At 37.5% G+C, this 15,106-nt stretch overlaps 2 protein-coding genes across 3 annotated transcripts in view; one reads left to right on the forward strand and one right to left on the reverse strand.

The window, feature by feature from the left end:
* Positions 1 to 7,015, forward strand: part of trpm5 (transient receptor potential cation channel, subfamily M, member 5) — a 24,779-nt gene extending 17,764 nt beyond the window's left edge. Inside the window, exons 13-26 of the mRNA XM_014972683.2 lie at positions 58 to 181; positions 400 to 545; positions 1,249 to 1,361; positions 1,452 to 1,553; positions 1,748 to 2,003; positions 2,610 to 2,728; positions 2,878 to 3,010; positions 3,110 to 3,284; positions 3,481 to 3,649; positions 4,614 to 4,792; positions 5,014 to 5,146; positions 5,351 to 5,423; positions 5,540 to 5,630; positions 5,732 to 7,015. Coding sequence (XP_014828169.2) covers positions 58 to 181; positions 400 to 545; positions 1,249 to 1,361; positions 1,452 to 1,553; positions 1,748 to 2,003; positions 2,610 to 2,728; positions 2,878 to 3,010; positions 3,110 to 3,284; positions 3,481 to 3,649; positions 4,614 to 4,792; positions 5,014 to 5,146; positions 5,351 to 5,423; positions 5,540 to 5,630; positions 5,732 to 5,880 — 1,962 coding nt within the window. The 3' untranslated portion in view covers positions 5,881 to 7,015. The remainder of the gene's footprint in view (positions 1 to 57; positions 182 to 399; positions 546 to 1,248; positions 1,362 to 1,451; positions 1,554 to 1,747; positions 2,004 to 2,609; positions 2,729 to 2,877; positions 3,011 to 3,109; positions 3,285 to 3,480; positions 3,650 to 4,613; positions 4,793 to 5,013; positions 5,147 to 5,350; positions 5,424 to 5,539; positions 5,631 to 5,731) is intronic.
* Positions 6,101 to 15,059, reverse strand: traf6 (TNF receptor-associated factor 6). 2 transcript variants are annotated; one of them, XM_088004449.1, is made up of 8 exons: positions 14,905 to 15,059; positions 12,313 to 12,659; positions 11,880 to 12,030; positions 11,255 to 11,413; positions 10,538 to 10,609; positions 10,210 to 10,287; positions 9,807 to 10,130; positions 6,101 to 8,542 (listed from the first exon to the last, which is right to left on the reverse strand). In XM_088004449.1, the coding sequence occupies exons 2-8, from the start codon at positions 12,633 to 12,635 to the stop codon at positions 7,937 to 7,939; spliced, it is 1,713 nt and encodes a 570-aa protein (XP_087860575.1). In that variant the 5' UTR covers positions 12,636 to 12,659; positions 14,905 to 15,059; the 3' UTR covers positions 6,101 to 7,936. The 2 variants fall into 2 exon arrangements, with proteins under 2 accessions (XP_087860575.1, XP_087860576.1); XM_088004450.1 differs by lacking the exon at positions 14,905 to 15,059 and adding an exon at positions 13,690 to 14,807.
* Between the last annotated feature and the right edge of the window lie 47 nt (positions 15,060 to 15,106).

Genomic DNA, 15,106 nt, shown 5'->3' on the forward strand with positions numbered 1-15,106 from the left:
CACTAGATGTTTCTTCCAGCCCCATTTCTTGGATCCAGCTTTCTTTTAATCCTTCAGGGCCCCGAGGCAGTTGCAGCAGCCCTGGCAGGATGTAAGATTCTGAAAGAGATGGCACGCCTGGAATCTGAGGCTGAGTCTGCACGCAGTATGAAGGAGGCCAAGTACGAGCAGTTTGCCCTTGGTGAGTTCTTAAACTGTCCGATGATAAGAGTTGACAGTGTGGTTATAGAATCCAAAGGTCAAGTAAGCATACCCCCTACCTCAAACCAGCATTGTCTTGAGAGAAGCACAAACAAATGCCATTAGAAGAGAATAAAACTCTAAATCTGAAAGACGGAAATTGTCCAACATAAAAGATTTAATTGGTTGACACTTTACTAACTGTTCTTGTTCTTTCAGATGTCTTTGGAGAGTGTTATTCCAACAGTGAAGACAGGGCCTATGCTTTGTTAGTGAGAAGAACACAGTGCTGGAGTAAATCCACTGTTCTCAACTTGGCAACTGAGGCTGATGCCAAATCTTTCTTTGCCCACGATGGAGTTCAGGTAACAAGAAGATAACATTTGGCCTCCTGAGATTGGAGGCCAAGTTTTCTTACTCAGCCTGTCAGTCTGCTGCAGAACAATGTTGTGAAAACTGACATGTATATCTAGGTTACTTAGTGACATTCTCATTATGGTTATTAATCAGAGCAGTGTATTCCATTAGATACTTCATACAGCACATTTTTTCTTCCCAAATTTCCCTCCAAGATATGTCCTTGTCATTAGAAAGTCATCAGTGAGAGTTAATTGGTATTCAGTATCAGCAGGGAAAGTTAGCGCACAGCGAATAACATCTTTTATTTAAAGGACGCAGTTGGAATATTGTAGTCTTTTTTTACTTGGAAGCAGTTAATTATGATTCAGTACATGTGTATTATTATAAAAAATATGCAAGGCAACACTATTTTGTTAGGGTGGACATAGTCATGGCAAAGCATCAGGTGCCTCGACACGTAGGAGACTAAATTCAAACTGCAGCTGTGAAACCAAACGTGAATCATATATTGTGTGTTTTTTTTGTTTGTTTTTTTTTTGTTATGCCTTTTGGTTATATAACTCTTAATATGTGTCCTCAAGAATGTAGTCCCAGAGCAGTATGGTGTCTAAATAGAAAGACCTATAGTGCCCCCTTGTGGTAAACATTTTTTCATTCAAGTTAATCCTTCACTGCTAGAAATAATCCTAATGCCAACTCTCACCACAGGCTCTCCTCACAAAGCTTTGGTGGGGGGCGATGACGACAGACACTGCCATCTCCAAACTTGTGGTCTCTTTCTTCTTTCCACCCCTTATTTGGACCAACCTCATTATGTTTAGGTGAACAAAAATTGTATTACACAACTTTAACCATGCAGTTGGCAGGTATTTATTTGCTTATGTTCACTGACAGACTGGTTTGTGTTTCAGCGATGAAGAACTGGATAATCGTGATGGTAAAAAGGAGTTTGTGGAGCTGGACAGCCTCGACACAGAAAAGGCTTTACTGCTAACGGATGACGATGATCCTTTGTGAGTTTGCCTTCAAAGTGTTTTCACTGTAAATCATTTAATTAACTGCCAGGAAAACTAACATAGATATTTGATTAAAATAAGCTTTAATATGTTGCTACCTGACCTCGAATAAATAAAAATCTTTGTGTCATACACTCTTGTGCATGCACTGTTTGCTTCACTGTATTTGTGGCATGGTTGTTTTTTTTCAGGGATGCTGCACCTGGAGGTCAGACATCTCAGAGCTGTGCCAGCGTTTGGTGGCGCTTCCTGCTCCGCCGCTGGCGTCGCTTCTGGAGCGCTCCTGTCACTGTGTTCTTTGGCAACGTCATCATGTACTTCGCCTTCCTCTGCCTCTTCACTTACGTTCTTCTTCTGGACTTCAAGAGCCCGCCCAATGGTCCTAAAGTTCCAGAGATAATGCTCTACTTCTGGGTGTTCACCTTGGTGCTGGAAGAAATTCGACAGGTGACATACATACAGAATCACACATGGTCCCTAAGTGTTCTGCTTAATATTTTCAAAGCCGTCTCAACGTAGCCCGTCCTTCTTTTGGGGACAATTTGTCAGGAATATTCAGCTGTCTTATGCAAGAACATCACACCTTTTGTGAAGGAGCAGCACTTTTATGAGATGTGCTAAAGCATTCAGTCCCGACAAGTCAGACACATCTGAGTAGGCGATGATGTGATTTTGTTAGAGTGAGCTCATTCTCTGTAGGGAATTTGAGGACTCATGAGCCTCTCACCTCTCTGCATTCCTTTCCCTCTCTCCCTGGGAGACAGGTCAGATAAGCATGATCGCTTCTTGCAGTGATCCCTTGGAGCATTGCTCCCCTGGGTGCAGCAGACCGACATAAGACACGACTTCACCGCTGTTGCATTATCTGGCTATGTCAAAATACATACATGCAAACATGCATTCATACATCCAGAGATGCTAGAATTAGCAGGTATAATGGATGTGTTTGTTTAATGAGCAATGCGTACATTTTTGCGGATGATGCAATAAATTAAACTGGTAAAAATCCTCCAGAAAACATGATGTTAAGGCAATAACTTTGTTCTATGACAGAGTTTCTTCACTGACGAGGAAATTAACATCCTGAAGAAGTTTAAGCTCTACGTAGAGGACAACTGGAACAAGTGTGACATGGTGGCCATCTTACTCTTTGTTGTTGGGGTTTCCTGCAGGTACAACAATAATGGAAAAGTGCAAATTAAATAATGTATGGATGTTCTGTTATAATAGTTATAAAAATGTGAACTTCATCATCAAATTAAATGAGTTGATTAGGGAATGAAATACTGTATTGAACCAACGTTGGTCTTTGATTCTGCAGGATGTCGAAAGACACCTTTGAAGCGGGACGGACAGTTCTGGCCATAGATTTTATGGTTTTTACTCTACGTCTCATCCACATCTTTGCCATCCATAAACAACTCGGCCCCAAGATCATCATTGTGGAAAGAATGGTGATCAAGTCAAATGGTCCTACTAGGAAATAAAGTCATTAATTTAGACATTTTCCCACTAATATAGCCATTAACATGTTATTTACCCATGTCTTACAGATGAAGGATGTTTTCTTCTTCCTCTTTTTCCTGAGTGTGTGGCTAATTGCTTATGGCGTAGCTACGCAGGCTCTTCTCCACCCTAATGACCCACGGATTGACTGGGTGTTTCGTAGAGCCTTGTACCGCCCTTATCTGCACATATTTGGCCAAATTCCACTGGATGATATAGATGGTAAAGAACAAATACACCATGTTGAAAGATGTCATTTATTGCCTTTGAACATATAAAGATATATTTTTCTAGTACAAAAAAATATTACAACTTAACTCATAACTGTAATATTACAAACAAGGATGACTTTCTGACCATCTGACCAAGAGTTTCTAATTTTGTCTATTTCTTTCTTTTCTCCTAAAATGTGACCCAGCTGCCCGAATGCCAAATATTACCTGCACTGAAAACTCAACTCAGATTCTCGAGGGTCATCTACCGCCGTGTCCCAATAAGTACGCCAACTGGCTGGTGATTCTGCTGCTGGTTATCTTCCTCCTTGTCACCAATGTGCTTCTGCTCAACCTCCTTATTGCAATGTTCAGGTCAGTCAAGTGTTTAAAATACATGCAGAAAGCTGCTGATGTCAACAACTCACATTTAAGTAATCAAATCTATTGTTTTTTTCATTATGAATTAGAGTGCCATGCAAAAACTATTCACACCTCTGGAACATTTTGACCTTCTGAGATATCAGAATTACAAACTTCGCTGCTTTTTTTAATTGTGTTTCATGTGACAAATCTATGCAAGTAGTTCATAGCTGGGAAGTGAAAAGAGCTTTAAACATACAAACTAAAACATATTTATGGGTTAGACCGAGTCAAATTTCTACATTTCTAAAAATGTCTAAATGCAACTGAGAATTTGAAGAAATAATTAAAAATGGTGCTTGTAGTTGCTTATAGTCCAATCTGACTCGGTTTAAGATATCTACCAAAAAAATTTTAAAATAAAATCAGCAAATGTGTCAGTTTCTACAAATACAGCTCCAAAAAATGTAATATTGTGAAAAAAAACTTATTGTTTATTGTCATTCATTTCAGAAAGCATATAGCATGTTATATGCAGTCATTACACATAAAGTGAAATACCCTTAAGTTCAGTGTTATTAAAATAGTTCCTTCCTTTCAATCACCCATTGAAAGATGATTGAAAGGAAGAGACAAAGCTTGTAAAGATAGGATTCGCAGCTGTAATTAAGTCAAATGGTGTTTCTATTTTATCATTATGACTGAAATACAAATGCATGTCACACTTTTCAGAAACATGTATACATTTCTTTCAACTTAATCAGTTTCTACTAATTAATAATGGGATATAAAGCTTTATAATGGGATATAAAGCTATATCCCATTACAATACCAGAAAACTACATTGACTTTTATGGTTGTAAATTGACAAAATGTGAACATTTTCAAAGCATATGAATACTTCTGCAAAGCACCGTATCTAAAAAAAATAACCCATCAAGATAATACTTTTGACTATTTGTATCACAATTTGCAGTTACACCTTTCAAGTGGTGCAGGGTAACACAGACATCTTCTGGAAGTTCCAGAGATATAACCTGATCGTGGAATACCACAGCCGGCCTGCGCTGGCCCCACCCTTCATCATCATCAGCCACATCTCTCAGCTCATCCTCTGCATGGTTAAACGGCCCGAGTCTAAGCAAGAACATCTTGGTATGTAGGTTCTACAATCCGTTTTCCATTTGGGACTTTTAAACCATTCCCAACTGCTTGTTGTTTTTTTATTTTTTTGGGAGCTAATTTATAAAAAATGAAGTACTTCAAAGCGTTTCTTCAGTGTTGTTGCACCTTTTACCTTCAAGGGAATTCTGTTAGTTTGTTTCATTCTCTTTGCCTGCATGTGTCTGTGTGCTTGTTTTCCTGTGTGTTGGCAGAGAGGGAGCTGCCAGTAGGACTAGACCAGAGGCTCATAACATGGGAGACGGTGCAGAAAGAGAATTACCTGGCAAAAGTGGAGCGCCAGCAATGGGAGAGCAGTGAGGAGAAACTCAAGACTACCTCCTCGAAGTAATTATTTTGCAGTTTTAAGGAGCATAAATCCGTGAACTCCCAATCTGTTAGATCATTAAAAGATAGCCTGTTTTTTTTTTGTTTTTTTTTTCATTTCCAAGCTCCATGTAGACTATGTCCAAAGCCAAATTATTTTAAGCTATAATTTAATTCACCAAGTGATATTATTACAACTAATTTAAGCTTTATGTTTTTATTCAGGGTTCAGAGTTTGCTAAAGATCGTTGGTGGTTTCAAGGACCAGGAGAGGCGACTGGTATCAGTGGAAGCTCAGGTAGATCGGCAGCATCACCTTGATGCATTGCATGGCTGCTTCTGCTGCAACTGTTTTTTAACTTATGGAAGTGCAGAGACTGGTTAATCCTCAGCCATTTCTCCATCTCTGTGTAGGTTCGATATTGTGGAGAAGTGCTGTCCTGGATGGCGGAGTGCTTTGCGCAGAGCACGCTCAAATGTGAAAAAGATGCTCCAAAAGCTCCAAGTGAGTCAAAAATCAGAGACTTGTGATGGCTAACAAAAACGACGCAGGACAATGGTGAGCGTTTATGTCTGGTTTTGTACTAATACGACACGCCATGTCAGCATCTCTAACAGGCAGCAAGGCAGACCACACTGCGGACACACCTCAAAGTCACTCTGAGCAAGAAGCCAGACAAGAAGAGGAAGAACCCAAACCTGGTCACCCAGGATATGGAGCCAACAAGAAATTTCCATACATTGATGAATCATAATAGTCACAGCACTAACTTGTAAAAGATGCCAAGTCCAACCCTTCTTCTTATCCTCCTGGCACTTCTGTTTTTTGTTGTTGTTGTTTTTTTATCTTGACGTTACAGTAGTTCATAGTGCATCTTTCTTTTAGTAAGAATTGTAAGTTCAGGTTATTTGGTTTATCCTTAGTTTTGGAGCTGCATGACAAATGAAGGGAATGAGTACATTACAAAGGCCAAATTATTGAAATGGAATAACAGTTTTATTTCAGCAGGTTGCTAAAATGCAGGAAATGACATTTTCAAAGGTGCTGTTTGTGCGTCCGAAAATGTGGGTTCCTAATGATTACAGAGAGCATCATTTTAACAAGCAACAAATGACAATTTTAAGAAGCCATCCCATAATATTATAAAACTTTAAGACAGTAGCATTGTTTACATAGTCAAATCAAATGACATTGTTTGCAAAGAAGAAAACAAAAAGTAAAGTAAGCATTTTGCTGCTCAACAAGCAGCAAAAACTTATGTTAAATTTATATTTACTAATCACATTACCCAGGAATAGGTAAGAAACATCAAATATTATTTCAAAATTACATTTCTGCACCTAAAACAGCAGAACAAAACAACAACAAAAATCAATGGAACCCATGGAATATCTTCTACGATGTTCCATGATTGTAAATCTTTTTTTCTCATTTCTGATGATTGGAAATTTTAAAGAGCCCACCAGGTTTAATTACTTTTTGCAGTGATTTTTGCAGAAAAAATGTGTGATGTGAAGTTTTTATTAAAGCACAGCTTAGAGTTATAATCACTTTGTTCTTCTGAGAACTGCTGAAACATCATCACACATGCCCTGATTTAAAAACGTTTCACTAAACATCCAGTGAACTGTAAACCAGGGGATGTCAGTCTCCCCATCCGGCTTCCCAAAGCACTTAATTTTATGTTTTTGTGGTAGAATCTTTTATATGTTATACAGGAGCACCTTATTTGCTTCACTTTCTCCCATTTCTTCACGCCTTTTTATTTTTAAAGTGTCAATTTAGACTATACAACTGTTTTTCCTGATGTTCTGCAGCATTTATTGTCGATAATTTCATATCAAATGTCGGAATACAAAATGTGGATTCAATAAAATAATTTTCACATAGCTCAGTGCCATTTCTACAGACTCACTGTTTTGTTTTTCTTTGAATTCTTTTGTAGTCTTTCATTTTTCCTGCATTCTGCACTTATATCTTCATTCAGTATGGACTAATAGATGACTTCATAAGGAAATATGAAGAGGCTTGTATTTTGAGACCTACACACTTACTTAGATGACAACTAATTATTGATCCAACTTATTTCTTTAATTCAGTTCTTTTCCTAAGAAAGAAAAACATGTACATTTTAAAATTACGGACTAAGATGCACTTTATACAGGCACATAATATTAAGATTTATCAAGTCCACATCATAACTATGAATATATTGAATTTTAAGACTCCTTATTTTTGAGTAAAAGTCAATTATGCTCAGATTTAGAGCTGAAAGCAGTTTTTATGTGTTTAGTTGTAACTTGTGAAAAAAAAAGCTTGTTTCTAACTTCTAAAGAAATCTATTAGAGATAACCGGAGAAATAATGTTAGGTCTTGAAAAGTATTGATTAGAATCAAAGGTTAATACATATTGAGAGTAATAGTAGTTGAAATGTAAATTAAATATTAAAGCTGTGATACACAAAGTTAAAATCTGCATCAAAGCGATAATCCACTAATTTTATGCTGTTACTTAGAAGCACATCGCTTCAAATCGTACCAAGCCCACTCCCATGCCTCTAACAAACCTCAAGATTAAATCAGATCAGGTTTTCAGAGGAAGACATAGACGCCTTTTAAAAGACATTCATGAAAACAAACATTCAGACATTGGAGAACAAATAAATACCAGAAAATTCACTTTGATGAATGAAAGCGAGGTTAATCTTTTCTGCTGTGTATGTTTTATGATAAACAGGCAATACTGAAACACTGGTACTTGTGTTCTATACAACCGAAATGACACCAATCCCAAATAAAGAAGCTTGACCTTATTCTTTTGATATCGATGCTTCAGGTCCTCTTGGCTGCACGGCCGGTCCCTCCCGATGAAACATGCTATCAAAGCGTGGCGTCACCTCGCAGCGGATCAGCAGAGTGTCATCTTTCAGAAAAGCTTTCTGACTCAGCTGTTGCAGATGCAAAAAAGTGACGTAGCCAAATCCTTTGGGATTGCGTGCAATCACAGGTTTCTGGAAGGCTTGCAGGTCTGGCTTTGTCTCCATGACCTCCATGTGATGCTGACACTCGGGTCCCTGGTCTAAGATGGCAAGCCGAATCGTTCCTTGAAAAGGCCATGTCAGCTGCCCGTCAAAAACTCCTTGCATAGTGTGGACAAAAAGGGAGATGAAGTTGGAGCAGCGTGGGGCGTTGGGCGTCTGCAGGTGTAAGCGCAGACACAGCCTGTAGCCTGGACGGCCCGTGTAGAAGCCAGGGCTGTGCTCGACCACTGTCTGGCCTGCTTCTTGGTTGCGCAAGAGATGAGAGAAACCTCGGAGGCGCCAGATGAAAATGCCGTGGCAATGCTGGGCCTCCAGCTCCTTCACAGTTTCCTCCAGCATTGAGACCTTACGCCGCAGATCCATAAGTTGCTCTGCCTGCCAATGACATGGAGCATAAGGTTAGTTACAACATAATAAGTAAATTAAGCAGAGTAACATAATCCATCAGTCTTAACTTTAAGAAGTTATAAAGTAATCTCTTCTTTTTAAAAAACTGAAAAACTTAGTTAAAAAGAGATGAAAGTCTTTATGTGAATGGAGACAGCAACAGGTGACACCACTCTGTCTTGAGCATTTATTAGTAAAAATGTTGCTTTTCATTTAAATCACTGACCAATCCTTGTCTAAATCCTAATTTTTCATACATGAAATCTTAGGCCCCGCCCGCACAAAGAGTTGCACTTGAGTTCCAGGCTGAGTCCACATGGATTCGGACTCTTGAGAGACCAGAAACGATCATTTTTGAAACCAGGTTCCAGGGTGGATACATTTCAAAACCCCACTTTCATGTTTTAAGTTTTTATATAACTGAACCTTGAAAATCCCTCACATTTATTGAATTCATAAATAATATACCTAGAATTGGAAAAGCAAAAAAAAAAAACAACAGAAAAGAAAAATGTAGCTCCATTTCTCTCTCTCTCTCTTGCATGCAGTGTTCTCTCATAAATAAATGTGGTGACGGTTTATGTTTTTGTTCTCTGTCACTATTACAGCCCCGCCTATTGTCCCAGCATACCTACTACATCATTTTCTGTGGCGTTGCAACCTGTTGTGTGGCCACACATTTTTTCTAAATCATTTAGAAAAATATACCGTGCTTATATCTGTCCATTCAGGGCCTAAGATTTGGCACAAATATTTTGTTTATTACAAAAATATAACTCAACACTACAAAATGAGTGAGCGCTGAGATAAAATGAATATATTGTGAGTGAACTCATGTAAAACCATATTAGCAGAGATCTAATATGATCTCTGTTAAAGTGATATAATTAATATATTTTTGGTTCCCAGAAGGAACCAACAATGTTCTGCTGACCCACATGCAAAATTTACGAAGTAAAGTCAAACGTAAGCCTGCATAACATGCAGGCAGAAGTAATGCGAGGGCTAGACATAGAGAAATATACCAGCATTTCTACAATAAGAGACTGAAATCACCATGCCATTAGGTGTAGCAAATATGACTGAAAAGACACATTCACATTTATTCAGAATTATTGATATGAAGTTCATCTAACTCATAAAAAAAACATTTCAGTGGTTTGTTGTTCGGACTGATACTGTGATTTTAATCAGTGGAGATATTTTACAGAAATCATGATGAGCTCACTCAGAGCACTTGGTAAGCTCTTACTTGTGTGTCTTTCAGTATGATGAGCTCACGCAGCTGGTGATCCTGCTTCACCAATCGCGCATCCATCTCTCTGATCCTCTGCATTTCCTCGGTGGGCTGAGTTGCGGCTGAGCTGATGCTGCAGCTCGCAGCTCCTCTGAGCCCGCCGCAGGCTGCCGCTGGTGCTGCAGCGCCAATATCCTCGGCCAAAATGGACGGCCCTGGAGTTCTGAGAGGTTTGGGCGATGTGCCATTGAGGCTGAGGCTACGTAAGAACTCTGCCATGTAACGCATGTGCATCTGTGTGAACTCTTGCATGTGCTGAGCCAGGTCGTGTCGCTGCATCTGTAAAGTAAAAACAGTTTGTGGTCAGACACACTTAGAGATACATTTGTTCAATTGTGTAACAAAACAAATCACATACCCTTTCCTTACAGCCAAACATGCTAAAGTTACAGGCAATGGGGGCTTTTGGGCAATCTATATCACAATGGGATTCCATCTGAAAAATATAACATGAATCATGGTTATTTAACAAAAACAGCATTAAATGTGTAAATAAAAAGTATAACAATGCACCAGGAACTTCAGCTTTTACAACAGAACCAACATATTGTAATTCAATTGTATGTGTGTATTGACAACATGAGGAGCAGTTCCCTAAAGTTTGAGCAAAGGGGAAGCTGTTAGTTGTAAGTAAGTCTAACAGCTTACGGCTCATTTCCTGCACCAGACACAACTGTGACTCTTACCTGGTCTCTGATCAGATCCATCTCACAGTACTGGCACCTCACACTGGCAAACGGGCACTGCTGCTCATGTAGCTAAGAGACAAACCAGAATGAGATTAAAAGACAAACCCTTGTCATCCTCAGTACCGTTAAACAGTAATAAATAGGTATGAGTCAGTTATTGGTATACTAAAGTGATAAATGCTATTTTTTTGTAGATTTTTTATGTTCTGAGCAATTTAAAACATGATTATAATACATTTTCAAATGAGCAATCCAGTTTTTTAGAACAGCATCTCTCACAGCACTAAGTGAAATACCAAATTATGAACAAACTGCATTAATAAAAAAAATGAATACACAACTGCCTTAACCATTGTGAACCTTTATGGATTATAGATTTTTTTAAAATTATATATTAATGTACAAAACATGTTTGCTGTAGTGTTTGAGAGTGAAAATCTGTTTACACAAGCGCAAAATAATAAGCACAAGCACAAACGGAAGAATTGTACAAGCTATAATGATGTGTAGAATATGCAATTGAAAATTACTACTAGATTGAAGTGATGTTTAACCTGTCTTTGCTTAGATTCACAAATAAAAAAAAAAAAAAGAATTGTCATTGAGGACAAAGTTTGCTTATAAAACCTTTTATGATTTGCCTTTTTTTAAATATATATATTTTTTCTTTCTATATTTCACACAATCTCATGCCTAGCAGTGTGGCAGCAGTACCTCTTTATCCTCAAAAACAAAGGATGCCACACAGTCTGGGCAAGACATGGGCCTTCTGTGGCACTCAACAGCTTTGTGCTCCTCTAGGTAGCTCTTCCTTACAGGCTGCTGGCACTGTGGACAAGGCACAGTGGCAAACTGACACATAGCCAAATGACTCTGGAAGGAAAAACAAAGTAAATGAGTTAACTTAATTACATGGCTGGCTTTACTCAATTCAATTTACTCCAAGTCACTTAAGGTAAAAATAAGATGGGACAGAAATAAATCCGTTACTTAAAGTAGACAGGATATAAAATTAAATGTAGCACATGGATCAGAAATATTTTAATGTAATTTAAGCAGAGGGAACACTAGCAAAAAAATAATGACTGCAGAATGCAACTAGACTGAACACTATTAGCGGAAACAGAACAATCACGGAGAGTATGTGGTTGCTGCTATGATGAGTAAAATAAAGTCTTTGCAACCTAAAAAGTGTTTTCATCTTGGAACTGAATGCAAGCATCTAAATCTCTTTAAACATGCAAATCAATGTCCTTTCACAAAAAAAGCTTGATGGAATTGTCATATTTATTATGTTGGATGAACTGCATCAGAAATGTTCTTCTATTAAACTTCTAACCTCTAAATGTCGGAGCTCCATTTTGTAAGTGCAGCCAGAGTTTGGACAACGAACAGTTAGCGATAGAATCTCTCTTTTGGCAAAATTATCAGGAAACAGTTGGTCTTCTGACAGCATTTCATTGTCCACAGGGCATCGCTGTCCTGTATCACTGTTTTGCAAGAGGAAGAGTAGCAATTAATTAGGCAGGGCATTAACATAATCTGCATCCACATGGGGCTTTATATTTGGGCAGAAAAACAATTGAAATGTTTCATTATATTCACAAAAGTGAAGCGTATTATTAGGACTAGGGAATTTACAGATGACTGTGCTGCTAATAAGAAATAAACAAAAATCCTTCAAGAATAAACCATTTTATTTTGCATTAACAATTTGGTTAAATCCTCTTTCAGTTATTTGGTGCAGTCTAAAATAAAAGACAATAACTTACCGAATAGACTTTTCAATGCAGCTCTTGCAGAATCGGTGACCACACCGTGTTTGGATGGCATTCCTTAAGGCCATCAGGCAGATTGGGCACTCATACTTACTCTCGAGGGGTGGGTCAAATTCCACATCATAACCCTGAAGTGGGGCAGGGGTCTGAAGACTACTAGATGAGCTGTTCATTAAGGTGCCAGGACTCTCTGATGGGCTTAAAAGGGATTCTCTTTCTTTTTCCTGCATTAACAAGGCACATTCAGACAGCGATCCAACTGCTCCGTCATAGCTGTCCTCCTCCAAACTCCCCTTATTGCTTTCACAGCAAGCCATCTGTGTTTGAGTGCCAAATCAAAGCTAGAAGACAAAAAATTATATATTTTTAATTAAACTGAAATAATAATTGCTCATTACACTGACAGAAAACATTTTTCAAAAGTGAAGTTTTTATTTAATGACAGTTGAAATTATTTTTCAGTTCAATAATTAAGTTATATGGTGCCAGCTCGCAACAAACACAAAAGCCAATTCAATCCAATTATACAAATATGTTGATCATTTGATTCAATGATGCAGCATTTGAAAGAATGATTAATTTCTGTAAAAATGGATGGTATACTGTTCTTCAAACAGCATATCATCCACTATACTGTTTGGATGGTACAGTAAGGACCATCCATAGACAAAGAAAAAAATAATTAATACAATATATCAATCTATATATTATCAGGTTAAAAACATCTACTTGCCTCATGTGCTTATGAAATGCCAATTTTAACTTCCTCACATCAGCATAGCAACACTTTAACTTCCTTCATTAATTCAGCCAAAAATAGCCAAAATAACAAAAGCCAACATTTATATATCCCTGCTTTTGATTTAAGTCATCTTTCTTAACAAGCTGTTTGCCTGTTTTCTACACAGCTCTGTTATTATTAAGTGCAAAGGCATATGACTTCATATTAAAGACCGTGGTGATTTTAGAAAAATAATAAAAACATATTTCATCTCTTTTTGCCAAATGAAATCTCTCCACAAGGCTCAACAAAGTACAATATTAAAAAAATGAACACAAAAATGTGTGGTTCTGTGCTTGGCAACCTAGAACTTTAGATGGTTGTCAAAAAAGTTAATCAGTTTACTTTTAACTGATGTGAAAAAACAAATCTTTGTTCATTTTATTATACTTATGAATTTGTATTATAAAGAACTAGCTTCCAATTAAACTGCTTGTTTCATTCTTGCTCAGAATGAAGGATTGCTGCAAAGTTAATAGATAATTTATGCCAACAATCATCCAATGTCAGCACGTTTGCCAAGAAGGAGATATTGCTACGAAGTCAATGACTAATAGCAATTGACCAAGGTTATTTTGATACTCTCTTACCAATTGCTATGATAAGTAGAATTTGAATGCAAAGTACTCTAGGAAGGACTGTTTAGAAATGGGATGCATTTGTCCAGTGGAGTCCTGAGAATACACTTGCTGTGAAATCAGAAATCACTCCAATCACTGTCCTCCTCTCCTATTGTACCATATCTGGAGTGTTGAGTAGAAGTCATCCACTCTCCATAAAACAGCACTTAAACCGTTAACTATAAAACTGCAAAAAAAAAAAAAAAAAAAAAGAGTAATGAGGATGGTTAACAATGTTGGCTTTCCTGAACATAAAAATATACAATTTTAAAAATCAAATGACCAAAGGTTTGTTGATCTGCTCAAATACAAAACTTCACAAATAATGTACAAAATAAGACACAACGTGCTGCTTGTAAATGCATAGAAAATGTTTTCAGTGGCAGCTATGACCAGAGAAGAAAATATAATCTTGAAATTTTTAGAGTTATAACAACAATGAAAATATTTAGATTCTATGGGTAGAGTGAAAAGGTGGATTAGTCTCAGTGGAGAAAAGCAGGGATGTCCAAAAATTTACTAACTTAAATGATTCAAAGCTATTTAATTGAAACATTGTTTAGACAAGGATGGTTTGACATTTTATGGGTCTCAGGTTGTATTTGATGTACAGCATGCATATTAGACTTACTCTTCGTTAAGCTTTAAGATAATAGAGGCTTGAATACATCACTATAGTAGAGTTGTATTCGTGTTCTTTTACTCTTTTATTTTCCAGTCATGTTCGAAATAAATCAAGCTAAAACAAATGGTGCGTTATAAACAAGTGTAAACAAACTGTATTTTACAACTGTGTTATTGTCACTATAGTTAATCAATCAATGTACATTTATTTGCTGCCAATCGGTTATCACTAATATACACAGGAATCGTGCCTTAATCTACTCACCTATGGATTCTAATTGATTTTTTTTACTAAGGAGGCTTTAGAAACTACTTCGTATGGCTAAAGTTATAATTTGTATCTAACGTACAGCTAAGATCGAAATGTTTATTAGCTGTTGTGACCTAGCCTGCTAGCAAAGTCATTCAACGTCAAACCCATTTCTCAAGACATAATCTTATGCTCACAAAAGTTAGCAATTGTTTCACCTGACAGTCATGCTTCTAGATGCGGAACTGCAACCCCGAATCTAGCGGCACTAAGAAGAGACTAAAATAAAGATAAATTACACTTATACTGACCTAGACTATTAAGAGCACACACCCACGCGTCTTCTGGTGCAGTAGAAATAACTTTGTATCGGTGGAAGCCCGGGTTTTATCTCCAAAATTTAGCCACCTTTGCCTTGAAAAGCCCCGAACATTTCGTTTCAGATTTCCTGTTTTTCTTTTCCTACGTCATCGAAGATGACTTCCAGCGGCTAGATTTTTTTCGCTTGCTGGG

Source organism: Poecilia mexicana, unplaced genomic scaffold, assembly GCF_051168715.1.
Source record: "Poecilia mexicana isolate PSO_F unplaced genomic scaffold, ASM5116871v1 scaffold_3, whole genome shotgun sequence".
NCBI classification, from domain to species: Eukaryota; Metazoa; Chordata; class Actinopteri; order Cyprinodontiformes; family Poeciliidae; genus Poecilia; species Poecilia mexicana.